Below are 15,741 nucleotides of genomic sequence, written 5' to 3'. Positions count from 1 at the left end.
AATGTGATTGTTCCAGAACATGCACATATGTCATGTGAAATGTTACTTTAGTGCGCTGTTCTGAACTCTGGGTGTGCCTGAAGCACCAGAGCTTCTCAGAGAGTGTTTCAGCTGTTTACACACAAATGTAACAACATTGGATTGTAAACAAACATACTGTTATCTCCAGTGTGGATGCCGATTTCAAGCTGAATAGCCTTTCCATGGCATGACAAGGTGCTGTGTTTAACCATTTCAATGATGTCCTGCTATATTTTTTTTCTGGAATAGTAGCTTTAAAGCTGTAAGTAATCTTTTAGAGCAAAGTAGAAATGCTAACTTTCAAACCACTTTAAGTGCTGGCTACCCCGTTTGAATCACCCACCGCGGGGGACTTCGGAAGTCTTCAGGAACAGAGTTCTCCGAAGACAGGCTGCTCAATAAAAATCTATTAGCCCTTCGCACTCTCGTATGCAAATGTTCAAACAAATGCATTCACAGATTCACTCATCCAGGCACCACTGTTATCCCTACAGCTAAGTTAAAACCTGGGGTCTTAGTTCACAGAAGAATGCATTCTTATGCTTAGTCACCTATACTGCGCAGAAGTACCCAGGTAAACATAGGTGCCCTAACTCTGGCCCTGTAACATGCATAGTGCAGACATGCAAACATTCATTGCATCAAACCTATCAATGGATTAGGAGCACACATCCTGACGTCCTCTCCTGAGACAGATAGTGCATCTTACCAATCACACAAGGGAGCTAACGTAATGTATCCATGTGCACCATGCACATACACCAGCATAAGCTGTGTGCATGCTGACAAACACATACAGGGGAAGGAGGGAGTGCACTGAATTAGACTCTAGCCACAGGGGTCAGTAACAAGAAAAAAAACATATATATCCAGGCACATCGCCTCTAGTTAGGACATTAAATAAGTTATTAAGGAAAGGGAGGTGCTGAAGGGGGTGTGGCCAGAAAGGCTGCTCAATAAGGCGCATAGGCGAGTGCGCGAGAGGGCGCTTGCACGTGCGCAGTATGGAGCGGCCCATCCTTAGGTACACTTGGGCTTTCCGAAGACTTCTGACTTGAGCGGCGGTATTTGACCAAATTTGTTGTATACTGCTACCGGGGAGCCAGCGATGTAATGGGGACCGAGAGAGGAGCGGAAAGACTCTATCGGACGACCCAGAGCCTTCCCTCTCCTTAGGCAAGTATCTGACTTTTTTTTTTTTTTTTATATCGATTCCTGTTTACTTTAATGTTGTTTGAGTGATGTCACTCATTTGTGTGTGCCGACTTTTATCTAGCGTGTGTAGAGACCTTCTGAGGAAATGTTGCCTTACCTTGCTGTAGACGATTTTTAGTGTAAATGGGATTGCGTCACGATCTCCCTCTATTCCGAGCCTCTTGCAGCCGGCGCCTAAATACAGAAGCCAGTCATTAGACTCTAGTGGCGGGACATTGATGCTCAACCCGTTACTAATATACCAGAAGCTCACAAACCTCCCCGGCTGTGCCTGCTGCCCAAACAACCTTAACGGGAATCTGAAGTGAAAATAAACTTATGATAAAATGATTTGTATGTGTAGTACAGCTAAGAAATAAAACATTAACAGCAGAGATGTGAGTCTCATATTGTTTCCAGTCCAGGAAGAGTTAAGAAACTCCAGTTGTTATCTATGCAAAAGAGCCACTGATCTCTCCAGGACTTAGAGAGCTATGTCTTCTGAAGCTAATTATCTCAAGTGTCGGATGAAATATGCTAATTTTATGAGATAGGAAATTTGGGTTTTCATGAGCGGTATGCCAAAATCATCAATAAGAAAAACAATAAAAGGCTTGAACTACTTCAGTTGTGTGTAATGAATCTAAAATATATGAAAGTCTAATGTTTATCAGTACATTACAGAAAATAATGAACTTTATCACAATATGCTAATTTTTTGAGAAGATCCTGTATACATGAAAATAAAAATATGAGACTATTTTCTTTGCTACTAATGTTCTATTAATTATCCATACTACACATACAATTAATTATATCACAGTTTTTTTCCGCTTCAGTGTCAATTTAAAGTGTACCAGAGACGAAGCACCCTCATTAATTTACCATATATATCAGTGGGAACATTAGAGAAAACACCTACCCTGCTCTCTGTTTCATCCTTCACTGCTCAGCCTGCTTCTTACCAGCCCTGATAAAATCCCCGACTGAGCTTTCAGTCTGGCTTTGCTCAGGAATATTTATAGCTCAGTCTGTCTTCTCTGATGTCTTTTCAAGCCCAAGCCTGCCCCCTCCTGGCTCTGCTTTCCTGTTCTGTACAGTACTTGCAGCATGACACAGAGAGCTGTGATGAGATGGGAGGAGCTGCTCATAAGAGGTTTTTAGAAATGGTGATATCATTTTGCGCACAGCCCACTAAATAATATGCTTTTCTGATGTACTGTGTTTTGTGTGGAGTTTAAGTACAAAAAACCCCACAAAAAAACGGCACACCGGAGCGGCGCAAATACCAGGTATTGTATTTCTTTTGTAAAATCTATCAGGGGATATGTTTATTTTGTGCCACAGCGTTCATCTCTGGTTTCCTTTAATAGGCTGAACTGATGAAGGTGCTAAAGGTGAGTGATCGAGTCAAAAAGCACTAAAGATAGTCCCCTACTTACAAACGACTCGAGTTACAGCGTACCATACATACAAACAAAGTTGTCCTCATGTACAGAATATTACTGTTTGTTAGTGCATATTTTTTGTTGTTAAAGTCACAGTATTGTATAAACTATAGTAGTTTAAAGCACATTGAAAACAACCAAATCCAGAATTGTCGAAAATAAATAATTTACCTACACATTCCAGCATCTGTAACAAAGGACTGGACTTACAAACAAATGTAGCTTACTAACAACCTTCTGGAAGGAATCCATTTGGAAGTAGGAGGCCGCCTGTATTCATATTATTATCATTTTAAAAGGCAACTGAAGCAAGAGGGATATGGAGGCTGCCATATTGATTTCCTTTACAATACACAATATAAAACACAATAAAAATACTGCCTTACTTATAAGACTGCAGCACTGTCTTACCTGAAGCTCGGATGGCTCTTAAATCTGCCGAATGACCAAACTCCAGAGACTGGATGAAGACTTCCGTTTGTTTTCTGCCACCATCAAACGTGATCTACGAGAGAGAGAGGGAGAATTTTTTTTTAGAAAAATGTATTCCATGTCATACTCCTCATTCCTCATGCGTGAATATGATCTGCTGGGCTATAAAGTTCCAAAGTAAATGTGAAACACTAAATATCTTCTATTTTCCAAGGCTTAACAGCTGAGATCTAAGCTCAGATTTTATCATCGCGCTACAGTCTGACTCACACAGGAGAGACACTTATTTCCCAAGATGCCAACTAGTTAATTCAGTTGGAGGGGATGAAATCTCAGCATGCTTTTCAAACTATTGGGTGAAACTACAGAAAAGGAAAAGAGAACTATCCACAGTTTTGTACAGGTGCAGGATTTACCTCTGCCCGGTAAAGCTGAAGGAGCAGAGACCGCCTGGCGAATCGGCAGTAATACAGCACCATGTCGGCAAGAATCGGCAGTTTAGAGGTATCTCCGGAGTCATTCTCAGTCGTTGATGACTGTGAGACAAGAAACAGAAAAAAAACATCTTCATTCAAAGCAAAAAATTCACAAACTCGGACAACAAAGCTTAGCAAACAAGGTAAGGTGGATAGCAAAAGCTGGGATACTAGAGAAAGCTCAGAAATGGCTGAAGAACCAGGGGAAACAGAGATCTCTTTGCTCGGGCACCAGTCACATGCAACAGGCTTCCCTAAACACCTTGTGTTTAATGGACTTGGAGAGCAGTTACTGTTTCTAACAGCAGGTGGCGCGTGTCCTCACCTAAACACCCAGGTTCTCAGTGTAAGAGGAGCGGGACTACAAGAGAAACTCTACCCAAGGGAATGCTGCATAAAGCCAGAAGAGTACTCAATAGAGATTATGTATTCAAGAACCCTCTAAGTTCTGGATTATGGGAGTCCGTGACTTCTATAGCAAGTGCTAAGTCAGTTACAAAGAGGGATAGTCCCTATCCCTCTTTGTAACTGACTTAGCACTTGCTATAGAAGTCACGGACTCCCATAATCCAGAACTAATCCAGTAAGAAAGATCTGATTGGTTCTTGGATGGGTTGCAGTGTCCCACTGCAACCCATCCAAGAACCAATCAGATCTTTCTTACTCAAATTAATATGTTGCAGTAATGGTCAACTAGCTCATAATGACAATTAGGATCTATAAAGATGTAACATAGTCCTATGTAACCCTCCAAATCTCAACTCACATCTGTGGAGCAGTTCTGTGTACCCACGGTAATGATACTCACCTGAGAGCGAACAGGTGTGATAAGGTCCATCAGGCCCAGAGTATTGCGCTTGTACCAAGGGTCCAAAATCCCGATGTAGTGAGAGATATCGTTAGTGCTTTCCTCATCTCCCATTGCTTCCTGCAGAGAAAGGATGGGATACAAGAATAGTGATCAGTAAACCAGGGAGGAAAAATACAACCCTCCCCCCATCCAATCCAGCATTAATATACAGGTTTATTATATTATCAAACCAACATGTATTGTTTGTTTCGCTCACTCCCCATAGGTACACCGCAGTGATTGCAATAACCGAAAGCGAGTTATCACCTCTATCTAGGAGTACATGATGAGTCATTTCTATACCAGAACTGTGTTAAATCGCACTCCAATTTTTTGTGAATATTTTGAAGTGAAGCAAAAATCATGAATGTAATTATTAATGTAATTATAATACTTTACTGGTCAGAGCATTGTATTAAAACATATTAATTGCTCCTGAAGCCGGCTAAACCAAAAACTGTACAAGACAAACTCAGAAAACAGTCAAGTGGATAAAAGTCCATCATAAGTATTCACATAAGAAATGAATGTTTCGCATTGAAAAGCCCATTATATATAAACGATGGCAGCTGTGCAACAAGCTTCAGACCTCTGTTGCCTGCCTAGTTTCCTGTTAGCAGATGAGGTCTTACAATTGCTTACCACCTACTTCCTTTGAACTAAAAGTCCCACCTTTTCTCTTACAGGACACCCAGTTCATACTGTAATGCTGAGGTTCTGGGAAATGTAGTCTGTTTCCTGTTCTTGCTACATTTGGTGTCACATGGTTACACCAGATTGACACGCTCACTGGCTAAATCGACCGAGGAGAAGAAGAGAGTTGTGTTGCAGCTTGCCATGGGCTTTGGCCAACGAAACAGGTATTTTGTCAATCACTCTATAGACCTACACTGTGGGCCGTGTTTACAACATCAACAACACAGTTGGTCTTCTTCATCATGTGACCTCACCTCTAGACTGGTCCGTCCTGATGGACCGGGAGACTTTAAGGGGGAGTCGAGGTTTGTCAGTGATGTGCATTGAGCGGGGCCATTCCTCTGGACTGGAATGTAGAACAACTGAAGCTTAAAAAACCTGGTCAATAAGGGGCATTTGCTTTCATTCAATCTGAAATAGGCAGAGGAGAAGGAGAAACGGTAAGTGACCATGAACAAACCTTAACAACATGTGAAAGTCAAAATGAATAGGGTCAAATAGATAAAATATCAGTGACATCCAAAGGCAAAAGATGCCCATGCTCACCGTAGATTGCTATAAGCCCGAGCTAATTTCCCAGAAATTCTGTCAGAACCAAATACCACAACCCTTAAAGTGGAAGCTTTGGAGTCCTCGTTACAGCTCAGAAATGGCCTTCTCTTCAAAGCAAGCTTCTGGTTCTGTTGGATTTCCCAAATGTGGCTCCCCAGAGCATTCTGAGGCAAAGATTGAGACCTCTGAGACCGGTTTGGTACTCTTTTAGCCTGTGGGGTATACAAGCTTCCTGCTCGTCTCAAGGGGAGGTTCTGCTGAATGTTAGACATGGAACCGGTGGTTGAAATGTTTGGAGAACTTCCCATATCTGTCTTTAGTTTAGCTTTAATTAGGTTATTACGAGGTTTGAAGAGCTTGTAGATCTTTTGGGTAAATTTTCGGTTGACCTTTTCTTCTCTACACTCCGTTTTGTCAGACACTTCTTGGGAGCTGTCATCGCTGTCTTCCATGTACCCACTGTCCACGCAGCTAGACAGGCTGGAAACAAAGGACTGTGTGCTGTTATTAAGAATGTCTGGGGACAGGCTGTTGGAGGCCAGATCCTCCTGAACACTGCTTGGGATGTTCCAGTACACAAAACATTTTGACTGGCGAGAGAATACAGAGTCCCGCTGGTGACCATCATTAGTAATCTCTTCTTCTACTTCTTCCAGTTCCTCTTCATCCTCGTCCTCATTGTCTTCTTCATTGACTTCATACTCGGTGGTAAGACACGTTGATCTAGTGTTTCCTTCATTTAAAATTATATTGTTCAGTATGTCTGTTGCAATACAAGAGAGAGAAAGATGTAGATTATCCAAACGTAAAAGTAACAACATAGGGTAATAACTTATGGTTAATGCTATGATTAGGGCTAAGATGGGGCAAGGCTTACAACAGGTAAGAACTAAGGATTCTGGTTAGACTAGGATGGGCATTCTGGTTAGTGGTAGTATTCAAATTCCAACCAAACTCTAATTCTGATTACTTAGAGCCCTCACCTCAATCCTAGTCCTAAAAGTTGAGATGGACTAGAATTAGGACTGTAGTTAAGGTTGGTCTTAAATTAACACTGGGGTTGGCCGAGGTTGAGAACTCTGGTGAAGACTACGGTTCCCTATGTTTAGCTCTCTGGTTAGGACTAGGGTTTGGCTATGGTTAGGACTCTGTTTAGGCTAGGGTTAATAAATCTGGCCAGTGCTAGGGTTAGGAATCTAGTTAGGGCTACAGTTGGGCTATATTTTGAAGTCTGTTTAGGGTTAGGTTTGGCTTGGATTGGGTAGTTTTGCTGTGAATTAAAAAGATACTTTGTCTTTCCATTTTTGTGTTGATTTTCTACATCAAGACAAGACAAATAACGATCATATTGCGATTGTCTCCTGGCGGACTCAAATCACCAGAGCTGCAGCCACTAGGACGCGCTCTATAGGCAGTAGCAGTGTTAGGGAGTCTTTCCCAAGGACTCCTTACTGAATTAGTTGCTGGCTCACAGAAGAGGAAGAGCCAAGATTTGGCTATCGGTTATCCAGCCACTTACGGATGTAATGAAAACGCTATATAATCCAGATAAACTGCACAAAAAGGTCAAAACATGGAATTCATGACAGATTTTGACGTTGTGAAAGGTTTGAAAGATATTAACAAGTCATGTGGCAGCCGGTGAGACGTACATATCATTAAGGGCATTGCAGTGCAGTATGCCAGAGGTATGGGAGGTCTGAAATTAGGTGGAAGAGTGGAAGAAAGGTTTACATTAAAGACAGAGTCACATATATAGAGGAATCACTTTCCAGCTTACCAAAGTTGTCTTGATCCCAACTGTACAAGTGGCATTTTGGCACTGGAAGGGAGATTGGAAGGAAATGTTCGATGGAGACAGGCCCTAAGAGAAAATTGACATCTGTTACTATTACTTCTTAAAGAGGAACTCCAGTGAACATTTTAGTGTTGTCAGGTGATGTAGCTGCTGCATGCTGTTTTGGCAGTTGGAAACAGCTGTAAAGAGCTATTTCCCACAATGCAGCAAGGTTCACATACAGGAACCTGCCAGGAGTACGTACTTAGAGTTGCTTGTGGGAGGGGTTTCACCACAATATCAGTCATACAGCGCCCCATGATGGGCTGTTTGTGAAAAATGAATAGCTTTCTCATTTAAAAGGGGGTATCAGCTACTGATTTGGATAAAGTTCAATTTTTGGTCGGAGTTTCTCTTTAAAGCGGGATTGTCAGTCACTAAATCTAATTTGATTTACCCACTGCTCTGTGTTTATTACGCAGTCTGCATTGCAAGCATTCCAATATAGCCATAAATGTGTCTGCTGTAATGAATCTCAGTCAGCCTGACTCCTCTCTGGTACATTGCCGGGGAGAAGGAAGCTTGTTATCTGCCCTCCCACATTCCAGCTCCTCACTAATTGGTGGAGGGCAGTTCAGTGTGACATGAGGCTAAGAAGGGAAATAGACCTCACCCCTCTGCAGTAGCTCCTGAAATCTAATCTATGCTGTGCTCACAGTTGTTTACAAAGCAAGCTAGATATGACAATGCAGTTTTGATGAGAAAAAAAATGAGTAGGGGAGAAAATTACATTGATTGGCTTCAGTCAGAGGCAGTAAAGATGGAAAATGTCTCTTCTTTATTTAGTGTATAACATTCACTGAAATCAAAATGTGGACAGTACAATACAAATATTATGTAAGTATTTATCTACTTATAATGTGTTTTTTTTTCCTGGGATAGTATGGCTATCCCTGCTAGTAGCCACACACCATACATATGGCCGATTTTACATCAGTTGTACACAAAATACCTAACATTTTGATTTTTTGGGGAGCGAGTTATTGGAGCAAGTTTCCCGGTTTACTTTGATGTAAGTTGATCGGGAGTGGTGGAAAACCTTATGGGCTCTTTCACACTAGAGGCAGCGGTAGAAAAGGCTAAAACGCTGCCTTTTGCTGTCAGCGTTTTGGTGCTTTTTAAAGGCGTTTTAACGCCAATACTTGACTATCAATTGAAATGAGAAACGCCGCGGTCGGCCCTGAAAAAGCACCGGGGAGCTTCAAAATGCGGCGTTAAAGAGACTCTGTACCAAAAATTACAACGTTTTTTCTACCATCCTACAAGTTCCTAAAGCTGTTCTAATGTGCTCTGCCTTACTGCAGCACTTTCTACTATCACTGTCTCTGTAATAAATCAATGTATCTTTCCCCTGTCAGACTTGTCGGCCTGTGTCTGGAAGGCTGCCAACTCTTCCGTGCTGGTCTGTTTATGCACAGTCTCCAGGCCCCTCTATGCACACTCCAGTGTGTGTGTATTTACATAAGCCAGCAGCGTCTCTGCTATCTTATCAGTGATAGAAGAGAGCTGGATAAAAATCCGCCTCTGTTAGGCTGTGAAAGTAGCTGGCTGACACATACTGAGGAATTACAAACACAGGCACAGGCAGAGCTGTCTGCAGGAAGCGTGTCACTTCAGTGCATGAGAGCTGCAGGGGGACAGAAGGTAAACAAACACAAATGATCTTTTGAGATTCAAAAGGAAAGCTGTATACAGCCTGCTTGTGTATGGATGTATTTTCTATGTGTGGACATACTGTACATCAATCTACTTCCTGTTTTGGTGGCCATTTTGTTTGTTTATAAACAAACTTTTTAAAACTGTTTTTGACTACTTTTAATGCGGCGGGGAGCGGCGAAATTGTGACAGAGGGTAATAGGAGATGTCCCCTAACACACTGGTATGTTTACTTTTGTGCGATTTTAACAATACAGATTCTCTTTAAGTGTGAAAGGTAAAATGAAAGTCTATGGACTTTCATTTTACTATGGAAAACGCTAACTATGGCCGTGGCGGTAAAACGCCAAAAAAGGTCTCTAGTGGGAAAGCGCTTTAAAGGAAACCTGAAATATGTTAAAAAAAAATGTATATATACCTGGGGCCTCCTCCAGCCCCCCTCAGACTGATCCCTCCCTCTCCATCCTCCTCCGCCTCCTGGATCCTCCGTTATGGGTCCCTGGCGCAGACTGATTGAATTACTGGGACCCATAACGGACAATCTAGGAGGCGCAAGAGGACGGCGAGGGAGCGATCAGTCTGAGGGGGGCTGGAAGAAGCCCCAGGTATGTATACATTTCTTATTTTAACTCATCTCAGGTACACTTTAATTTTATTTTTTTTCTACTAGAGAAATCAGATCTATTTTTCTGAATGATTGATGTAGGTCAGTGGTCCTCAAACTAAGGCCCGTGGGCCGAATGTGGCCCCCTGAGGCTTTTTTACCGGCCCCCCACACACAAAATGTATTACTTATAGATGCGGTCAGCTACATCTTTAGATATTCGTGGTCCGCATATAGATTAGCAGTGCTGGCACCAACCATCCACATGGAAGTCAGAAAGCAGTAATTCGCTGGTTACCAATCAAATTCTGGGTATGCTTCACTGTCTGGCCTGCAAAGATTTCTACATCATTTTATGTATCCTCTGGCCCCCCAGCAGTCTGAAGTATGTTGACCAGGCCCTCGACCCAAAACGTTTGGGGACCCCTGATGTAGGTAGAAAAAAACAAAGTCTTGTAAAAGTAATACCTTTTAATGGCTAACTGATAAAGTTAAATAATGCAAGCTTTCTGGGATCTAGTCCCCTTCTTCAGGCATATTTCTAGATGTTAGCTGTAGTAAAACACTGATGCAGGGAAATGGCAAACATGAAGATGGCAGTTGTACTGGTTGCTGTTTAGCAGTTAGATGTCAGGTGATCAGCAGGCTGGAGCAAATGAGCTCATGCAAGCAAACATGAAATCTAGCAGGTTTCTGAAGATAGTGAAGCCAAGTCAATCATGTTACATAAGGATTCATGAATCCCATTCCACAATTTAAACCTTCTGTTAATGTCTTGAACATTTTCATAAATTTGTACTCAGAAATCTTTCTTGCTTGTTCATTTTTGAAGTTACCCTTAAGAACAAGTACTTTTAGATCTTGCATGCTGTGTCCTGGTTCACAGAAGTGTTGGCCCACTAGTGTGTCCATTTTACCCTCATTAATTTTAAAGCGGTGATGGTTCATTCTTGTGCGCAGTTTTTTTTCTGTTTCTCCTATATAGATTCCTCTTGAGGGGCATTTCATGCAGCGTATCATGTATACAACATTGGATGATTCACAGGAAAATTGGTCTGATATTTGATGATATTTCTGTGAGTTTGGTATTTGTATTTGGCTTGTGCTCAAGATATAAGGGCAGATCTCACACTCTGTGTTATTGCAGGGTAATGTGCCTGGAGTTTCTGGTGTAGATAATGCACGTCTGATAATCATGTGTCTCAAATTGGGAGGTTGTCTGAAAGCAAGTAGTGGTAAATCAGGAAAAACTTCTTTCAGGTGTTTGTCTTTATGAAGTATCGGTTGCAGGGCTTTCAATATCTTCCTCAGTGTCTTTAATCTTGGGTTGTAGGTGACCACTATTGGGACTCTGTTGTTTTCAGTCTTTGGGGTGTACTTCAATAGTTCCTCTCTAGATTTTAAAGTTGCTCTGTGTATTTGATCATCAACGATTCGTGTTTGATATCCCTGATCTATGAATATATTACGTAGCGACATAAGTTGTCTGTCTCTGTCCTCTGAAATAGAACGTATTCGGTTATACCTCAGAGCCTGGCTGTAAACAATGTGCGGCGCGTGTGTGACGTGTGCCTATCAGAGAGGCCGCCGGACCGGTGCAGTGCAGGGCTTAGGGCGGCCATTTTCCCGTAGCCCTGCAGTGTAATGCAGGCAGGACGTGACGTCGGGAAGGAAGAGGATCGTGGGAGTTGCGCGCCACAAGGAGGTCGGGACAGGAGGAGATCGTGACAGGAGGTCTTCTGGCTGTAGGTGAGTAAATGGCTTTTTCTTTTCATAACTGCTGAAGGATTGTGCATATTGGGGTCAGATCTGCTGAAGGATTGTGCATATTGGGGTCAGATCTGCTGAAGGATTGCGCATATTGGGGTCAGATCTGCTGAAGGATTGTGCATATGGGGGTCAGATCTGCTGAAGGATTGTGCATATTGGGGTCAGATCTGCTGAAGGATTGCGCATATTGGGGTCAGATCTGCTAACAATTTGTGCATATTGGGGTCATATCTGCTAACGATTTGTGCATATTGGGGTCATATCTGCTAACGATTTGTGCAAATTGGGGTCATATCTGCTAACAATTTGTGCATATTGGGGTCATATCTGCTAACGATTTGTGCATATTGGGGTCATATCTGCTAACAATTTGTGCATATTGGGGTCATATCTGCTAATGATTTGTGCATATTGGGGTCATATCTGGTTGAACTGGTTGAACTCGATGGACGTATGTCTTTTTTCAACCAAAATAACTATGTAACAAAATAACTATGTAACTATATCTGCTAACAATTTGTGCATATTGGGGTCATATCTGCTAACGATTTGTGCATATTGGGGTCATATCTGATCCTGTATATAGCATTAAGGTAAGAAACAATATATGCAGTGTTAGATTTGTTTTATAATGGTTTTGCGGCTCCCAGTTTTTTTCTCTTTTCGGAAACGGATCCAAGTGGCTCTTTATGTCTTAAAGGTTGCAGACCCCTGCACTATAGAGTTTTTTGGCTACAGTACCAAAAGACGTATTTGGTGAACAGCGGACAGCATCTCACCAGACGTATATGTTACCAACTGTAAAGCAAGGTGGTGGAGATGCTTTGATTTCAGACTGCTTTGCTGCATCAGAGCCTCAGCAATTCACCATGCTACAATGCACTAAATACAGGTAGATGGATGAATAGATTTTTTTTTTTTAAAAAAAAGCTCCTCACGGGGGTCACTTTGTCTAGCTCCATGTTTGCCATTCATAAACAAATACTTTCCTTACTTACCTGTTGTGTTCCCTAGCAGACCAGTTTTGCTCCCGATTTCCTGTAGCTTCTCCCTCAGCCAGTCACGACTCTTGTCTGCAGTGTTGTCATTGGCTGAGAATTCCAAGGCGTCCGTCAAGTCAGCAAATATGGATTCAAGCTCTTCTACTGTCTTTGACTAAAAGAGTAAAACACAGACTGATTAGCTCATAACACTAAACACTTGTCTTCTGTTATTGGCTTAAAGTGGCCCTCCGGACTAAAAATCTACTCAGCAGAACTGAAAAGGCTTGGTGCTTCTTTAGCAGTTTCACAGCATCAGAACTTTGTTTTTCTTACCAAAGCATCATTTTTAGCTAAGCCCCACCCATCAAAGAAAACTGCCCGGGCTTTTTTTCCCTAATGCTGTGCAGAGCATGATGGGATTTCCTATGTTGCTATTCACGTTGCCTAGCAACTGGGAGGGGTGATTAGGACACAGGACAGTTGGAACTGTGTCTCATGCTCTCTGTCACCTCCTTTCAAACAAAAACATAGCTGCCCTCATGAAATCAAACATTTGCCTGTTCTTTTAAAACAGGGTGGGTAAGAGATTATATTACCTATCAAGTTTAATTAACATAACTAATGTAACTTAATGACAGTATGTTTGTTTAGGCTGGAGTTCCTCTTTAAGGTAGAACCCCAGCCTATTGTTACAGGAAACAAGGTCTCCAGCTTTTGCACAAACTATGTCGTGGTATCGCGCAAATAACACAGCTTGTGTTAAAGGGGAAATTTAACCCGATTTAACTTCTTCCCAATCCATAGCCGATACCCTCTTTCCAACCAGAAATGTGTACCTTTTCTTGAATAAATCATCAGGGACATCTGTGTGGCTGATATTGTGGTGATACCCCTCCCACAGTGTGATGTCAGGGCCATGGCCATGACAGTTTCCTGTCTGTGAACCTTGTTGTATTATGAACAATAATGGCTCTTTTCAACTGCCAAGCATCGCCATATCAGTCCATGCCATGCGCTGAGGATCAACCAATCCGAATGTATGCATGTTGGATTAGTTTGGCTCTATAATATTAACAAGCTGACACATCATTGCATTCCAGCGGTTCTGGGGGTGTGTTTAGCTATCAGGAACAAAAAAGAGATAATTTGCATATTCAGCAGTGATGCATTGTGGGACATCTCAGAGCTCACTCTTACCTGAATAATCGCAAATACATTCTGTTTTAAGAAGGCAAACTTCTGTTTTGTATTTTAGAAAAAAAAATCCAACCTTTTAGCATATCACATTATTAATGGTTGTGTTTTTAGGTAATGGCAGTTGGTGCTGTGTAGTTTTTTTTCATGTCTGCAGTAGTAAATATGATGACCTGCAAGCTCATGGTGGAGCAAACAACATGAACAAATTACACAGTGAATTCTATCATTTCTTGATCCACTACCTTCTATGTTTTAACATCTCACTTTGCAATATATTGATTTATTTTTTCCCTCTACTACTGTCTGCCGGTAACGTTCCTCTTTAGGTACACATGGCATAAGTTACTTGTATACTGCACATCACTCAAATAGTGTAACACACTGTATGCAAGTAACGAAAATCTTCTTGTATCTTCATACAGATGGAAAAGGAGGGGGCGGGAATATCCACAGAGCACACCTCCCAGTTTGAAATTCTGAACAGAGGCGCCAGAGTAGAGTAATAGCATCTAAAAACTGTTTAAAAAGAGGAAAGCGGTGCACTTGCCTCCCTCAAGGAAATATAGACAGAAATTTGTTATTTTATATCAAAAATAACATTTATTGGAAACTCCACTTTGCAACGCATTTCGCAGGCACAATCCCGCTTCATCAGGCAAATAATTAGCCTGTAGCGAGGCCGAGCGCCTCTGTTTGTTCTGGGCGTGGTTTAGGAGATCAGCTGATATAAGGGAGGGGACGCACCTTGAGGACCTCTCCTATAGCAGTTATCTGGCTGGAGGGGCCCAGGCATGCTTGGTAGAGATGCTGGATGAGGGAGATGTAGGTCTGCTCAGTACTCTGCTCTGTGCTGCTCAGATGCTCCGCCACAGATAGGAACTCCTTCGGAAGCTCCGCTGGGTTCACCAACAGCACCGTACTGCGGGGATAAAATGAAAGTAACTGTCATTAGGTCATATCAGAACACAACAGGCACTGCTCACGGGTCTGTTAAAGAGGCCCTGTAGTGACATATAGCAGGATGCGGTAAACTTTAAAGGATATTCACTTTTAAGGTCATTATCATGGTTTCAGCATCAGAAACGCTTTCTACATCTGTACATTGCTTAATATTGGTATGTAGCCCACCCCCCCTCCCAGTGAAGTCACAGCCTAGGCTGTTTGGCTATGCAGAATTCTCCCCCAGAGCATTCTGGGAAACCAGCTATATTTGTACTGGCTTTAGAACTCTCAGTGAACAAACATTCCGCAGTGATGCACCTGCCAGCAGTAAAGATATCACCATCTGTGATAAATGTCAGAATGTAAATCAGGGAGAGGAAAGATTTTACAATGGGCAAACACTGACTAAATAGATTATAAAGAATTATTGTAAAAAATAAGCAATTTTATTCATTGCTCTTTTCACAACAGTTCCTCTTAAATTGGAGTATGTTGAATTGCGACACATACCCCACCCACAGCAGAAACGTATCTGTCATGAATCAGAACACCTGGATAGGACTGCAGTCACACAACTGCTGCTGCACTAACCTTTTAGCTACTTTCACAGTGTTCCAATGTGACCCAGGCTAAGTCTGCATTGTTTTAACATGGAATAGCATATTTATTTTTGTCTTATTTATATTTTTTAATGTAGTCCAGGTATTTCTGGATCACCACTGTTCTTTAGCCTTAGAAATTCAAGCTCATTTCCTTAGTGTCATGTTATTATTGACAATAAAAATAAACTGGTACTTGCTATCATCATTTTGGCCAGTAGGTGGCACTATGTGACAATATAACATCAGATTATTTCTGCTTTTTTTGATACTTACATATGACAAAGACAAGACAAATAACATTTATATCGCGCTTTTCTCCTGGCGGACTCAAAGCGCCAATATATAACTGCTTCATTTCAAAGGTGAGCACAGGGACCACACTGGTTATAATGAGGGGCACAGAGGCCTTACTGGTTATAATGGGGGGCACGGGCCAAATGGGTTATAATTGGTGGGAGGCACAGAAGCCTCTCTGGTTATA

The 15,741-nt window shown here is 41.9% G+C and overlaps 2 protein-coding genes across 3 annotated transcripts in view; one reads left to right on the top strand and one right to left on the bottom strand.

The window, feature by feature from the left end:
* NTN1 (netrin 1) overlaps positions 1-15,741 on the top strand; it is a 431,580-nt gene that overhangs the window by 71,172 nt on the left and 344,667 nt on the right. The gene's annotated exons all lie outside the window — the stretch shown is intronic.
* Positions 1-15,741, bottom strand: part of PIK3R5 (phosphoinositide-3-kinase regulatory subunit 5) — a 139,450-nt gene that overhangs the window by 25,940 nt on the left and 97,769 nt on the right. For both annotated transcript variants that reach the window (XR_011025263.1, XM_068263265.1), the window contains exons 7-15: positions 14,461-14,635; positions 12,535-12,691; positions 7,450-7,533; positions 5,664-6,432; positions 5,372-5,528; positions 4,380-4,499; positions 3,512-3,631; positions 3,075-3,168; positions 1,334-1,410 (exon numbers count right to left, since the gene is read on the bottom strand). Coding sequence is in view for 1 of the 2 variants with exons in the window: in XM_068263265.1 (XP_068119366.1) it covers positions 1,334-1,410; positions 3,075-3,168; positions 3,512-3,631; positions 4,380-4,499; positions 5,372-5,528; positions 5,664-6,432; positions 7,450-7,533; positions 12,535-12,691; positions 14,461-14,635 (1,753 nt within the window). In the remaining variant the exon portion in view is untranslated. The remainder of the gene's footprint in view (positions 1-1,333; positions 1,411-3,074; positions 3,169-3,511; positions 3,632-4,379; positions 4,500-5,371; positions 5,529-5,663; positions 6,433-7,449; positions 7,534-12,534; positions 12,692-14,460; positions 14,636-15,741) is intronic.

The sequence above is a fragment of the Hyperolius riggenbachi genome, chromosome 12, assembly GCF_040937935.1.
Source record: "Hyperolius riggenbachi isolate aHypRig1 chromosome 12, aHypRig1.pri, whole genome shotgun sequence".
Lineage (NCBI taxonomy): Eukaryota > Metazoa > Chordata > Amphibia > Anura > Hyperoliidae > Hyperolius > Hyperolius riggenbachi.
The sequence above is the reverse complement of the archived record's forward strand: the minus strand, read 5'-3'. Positions and strand labels throughout refer to the sequence as shown.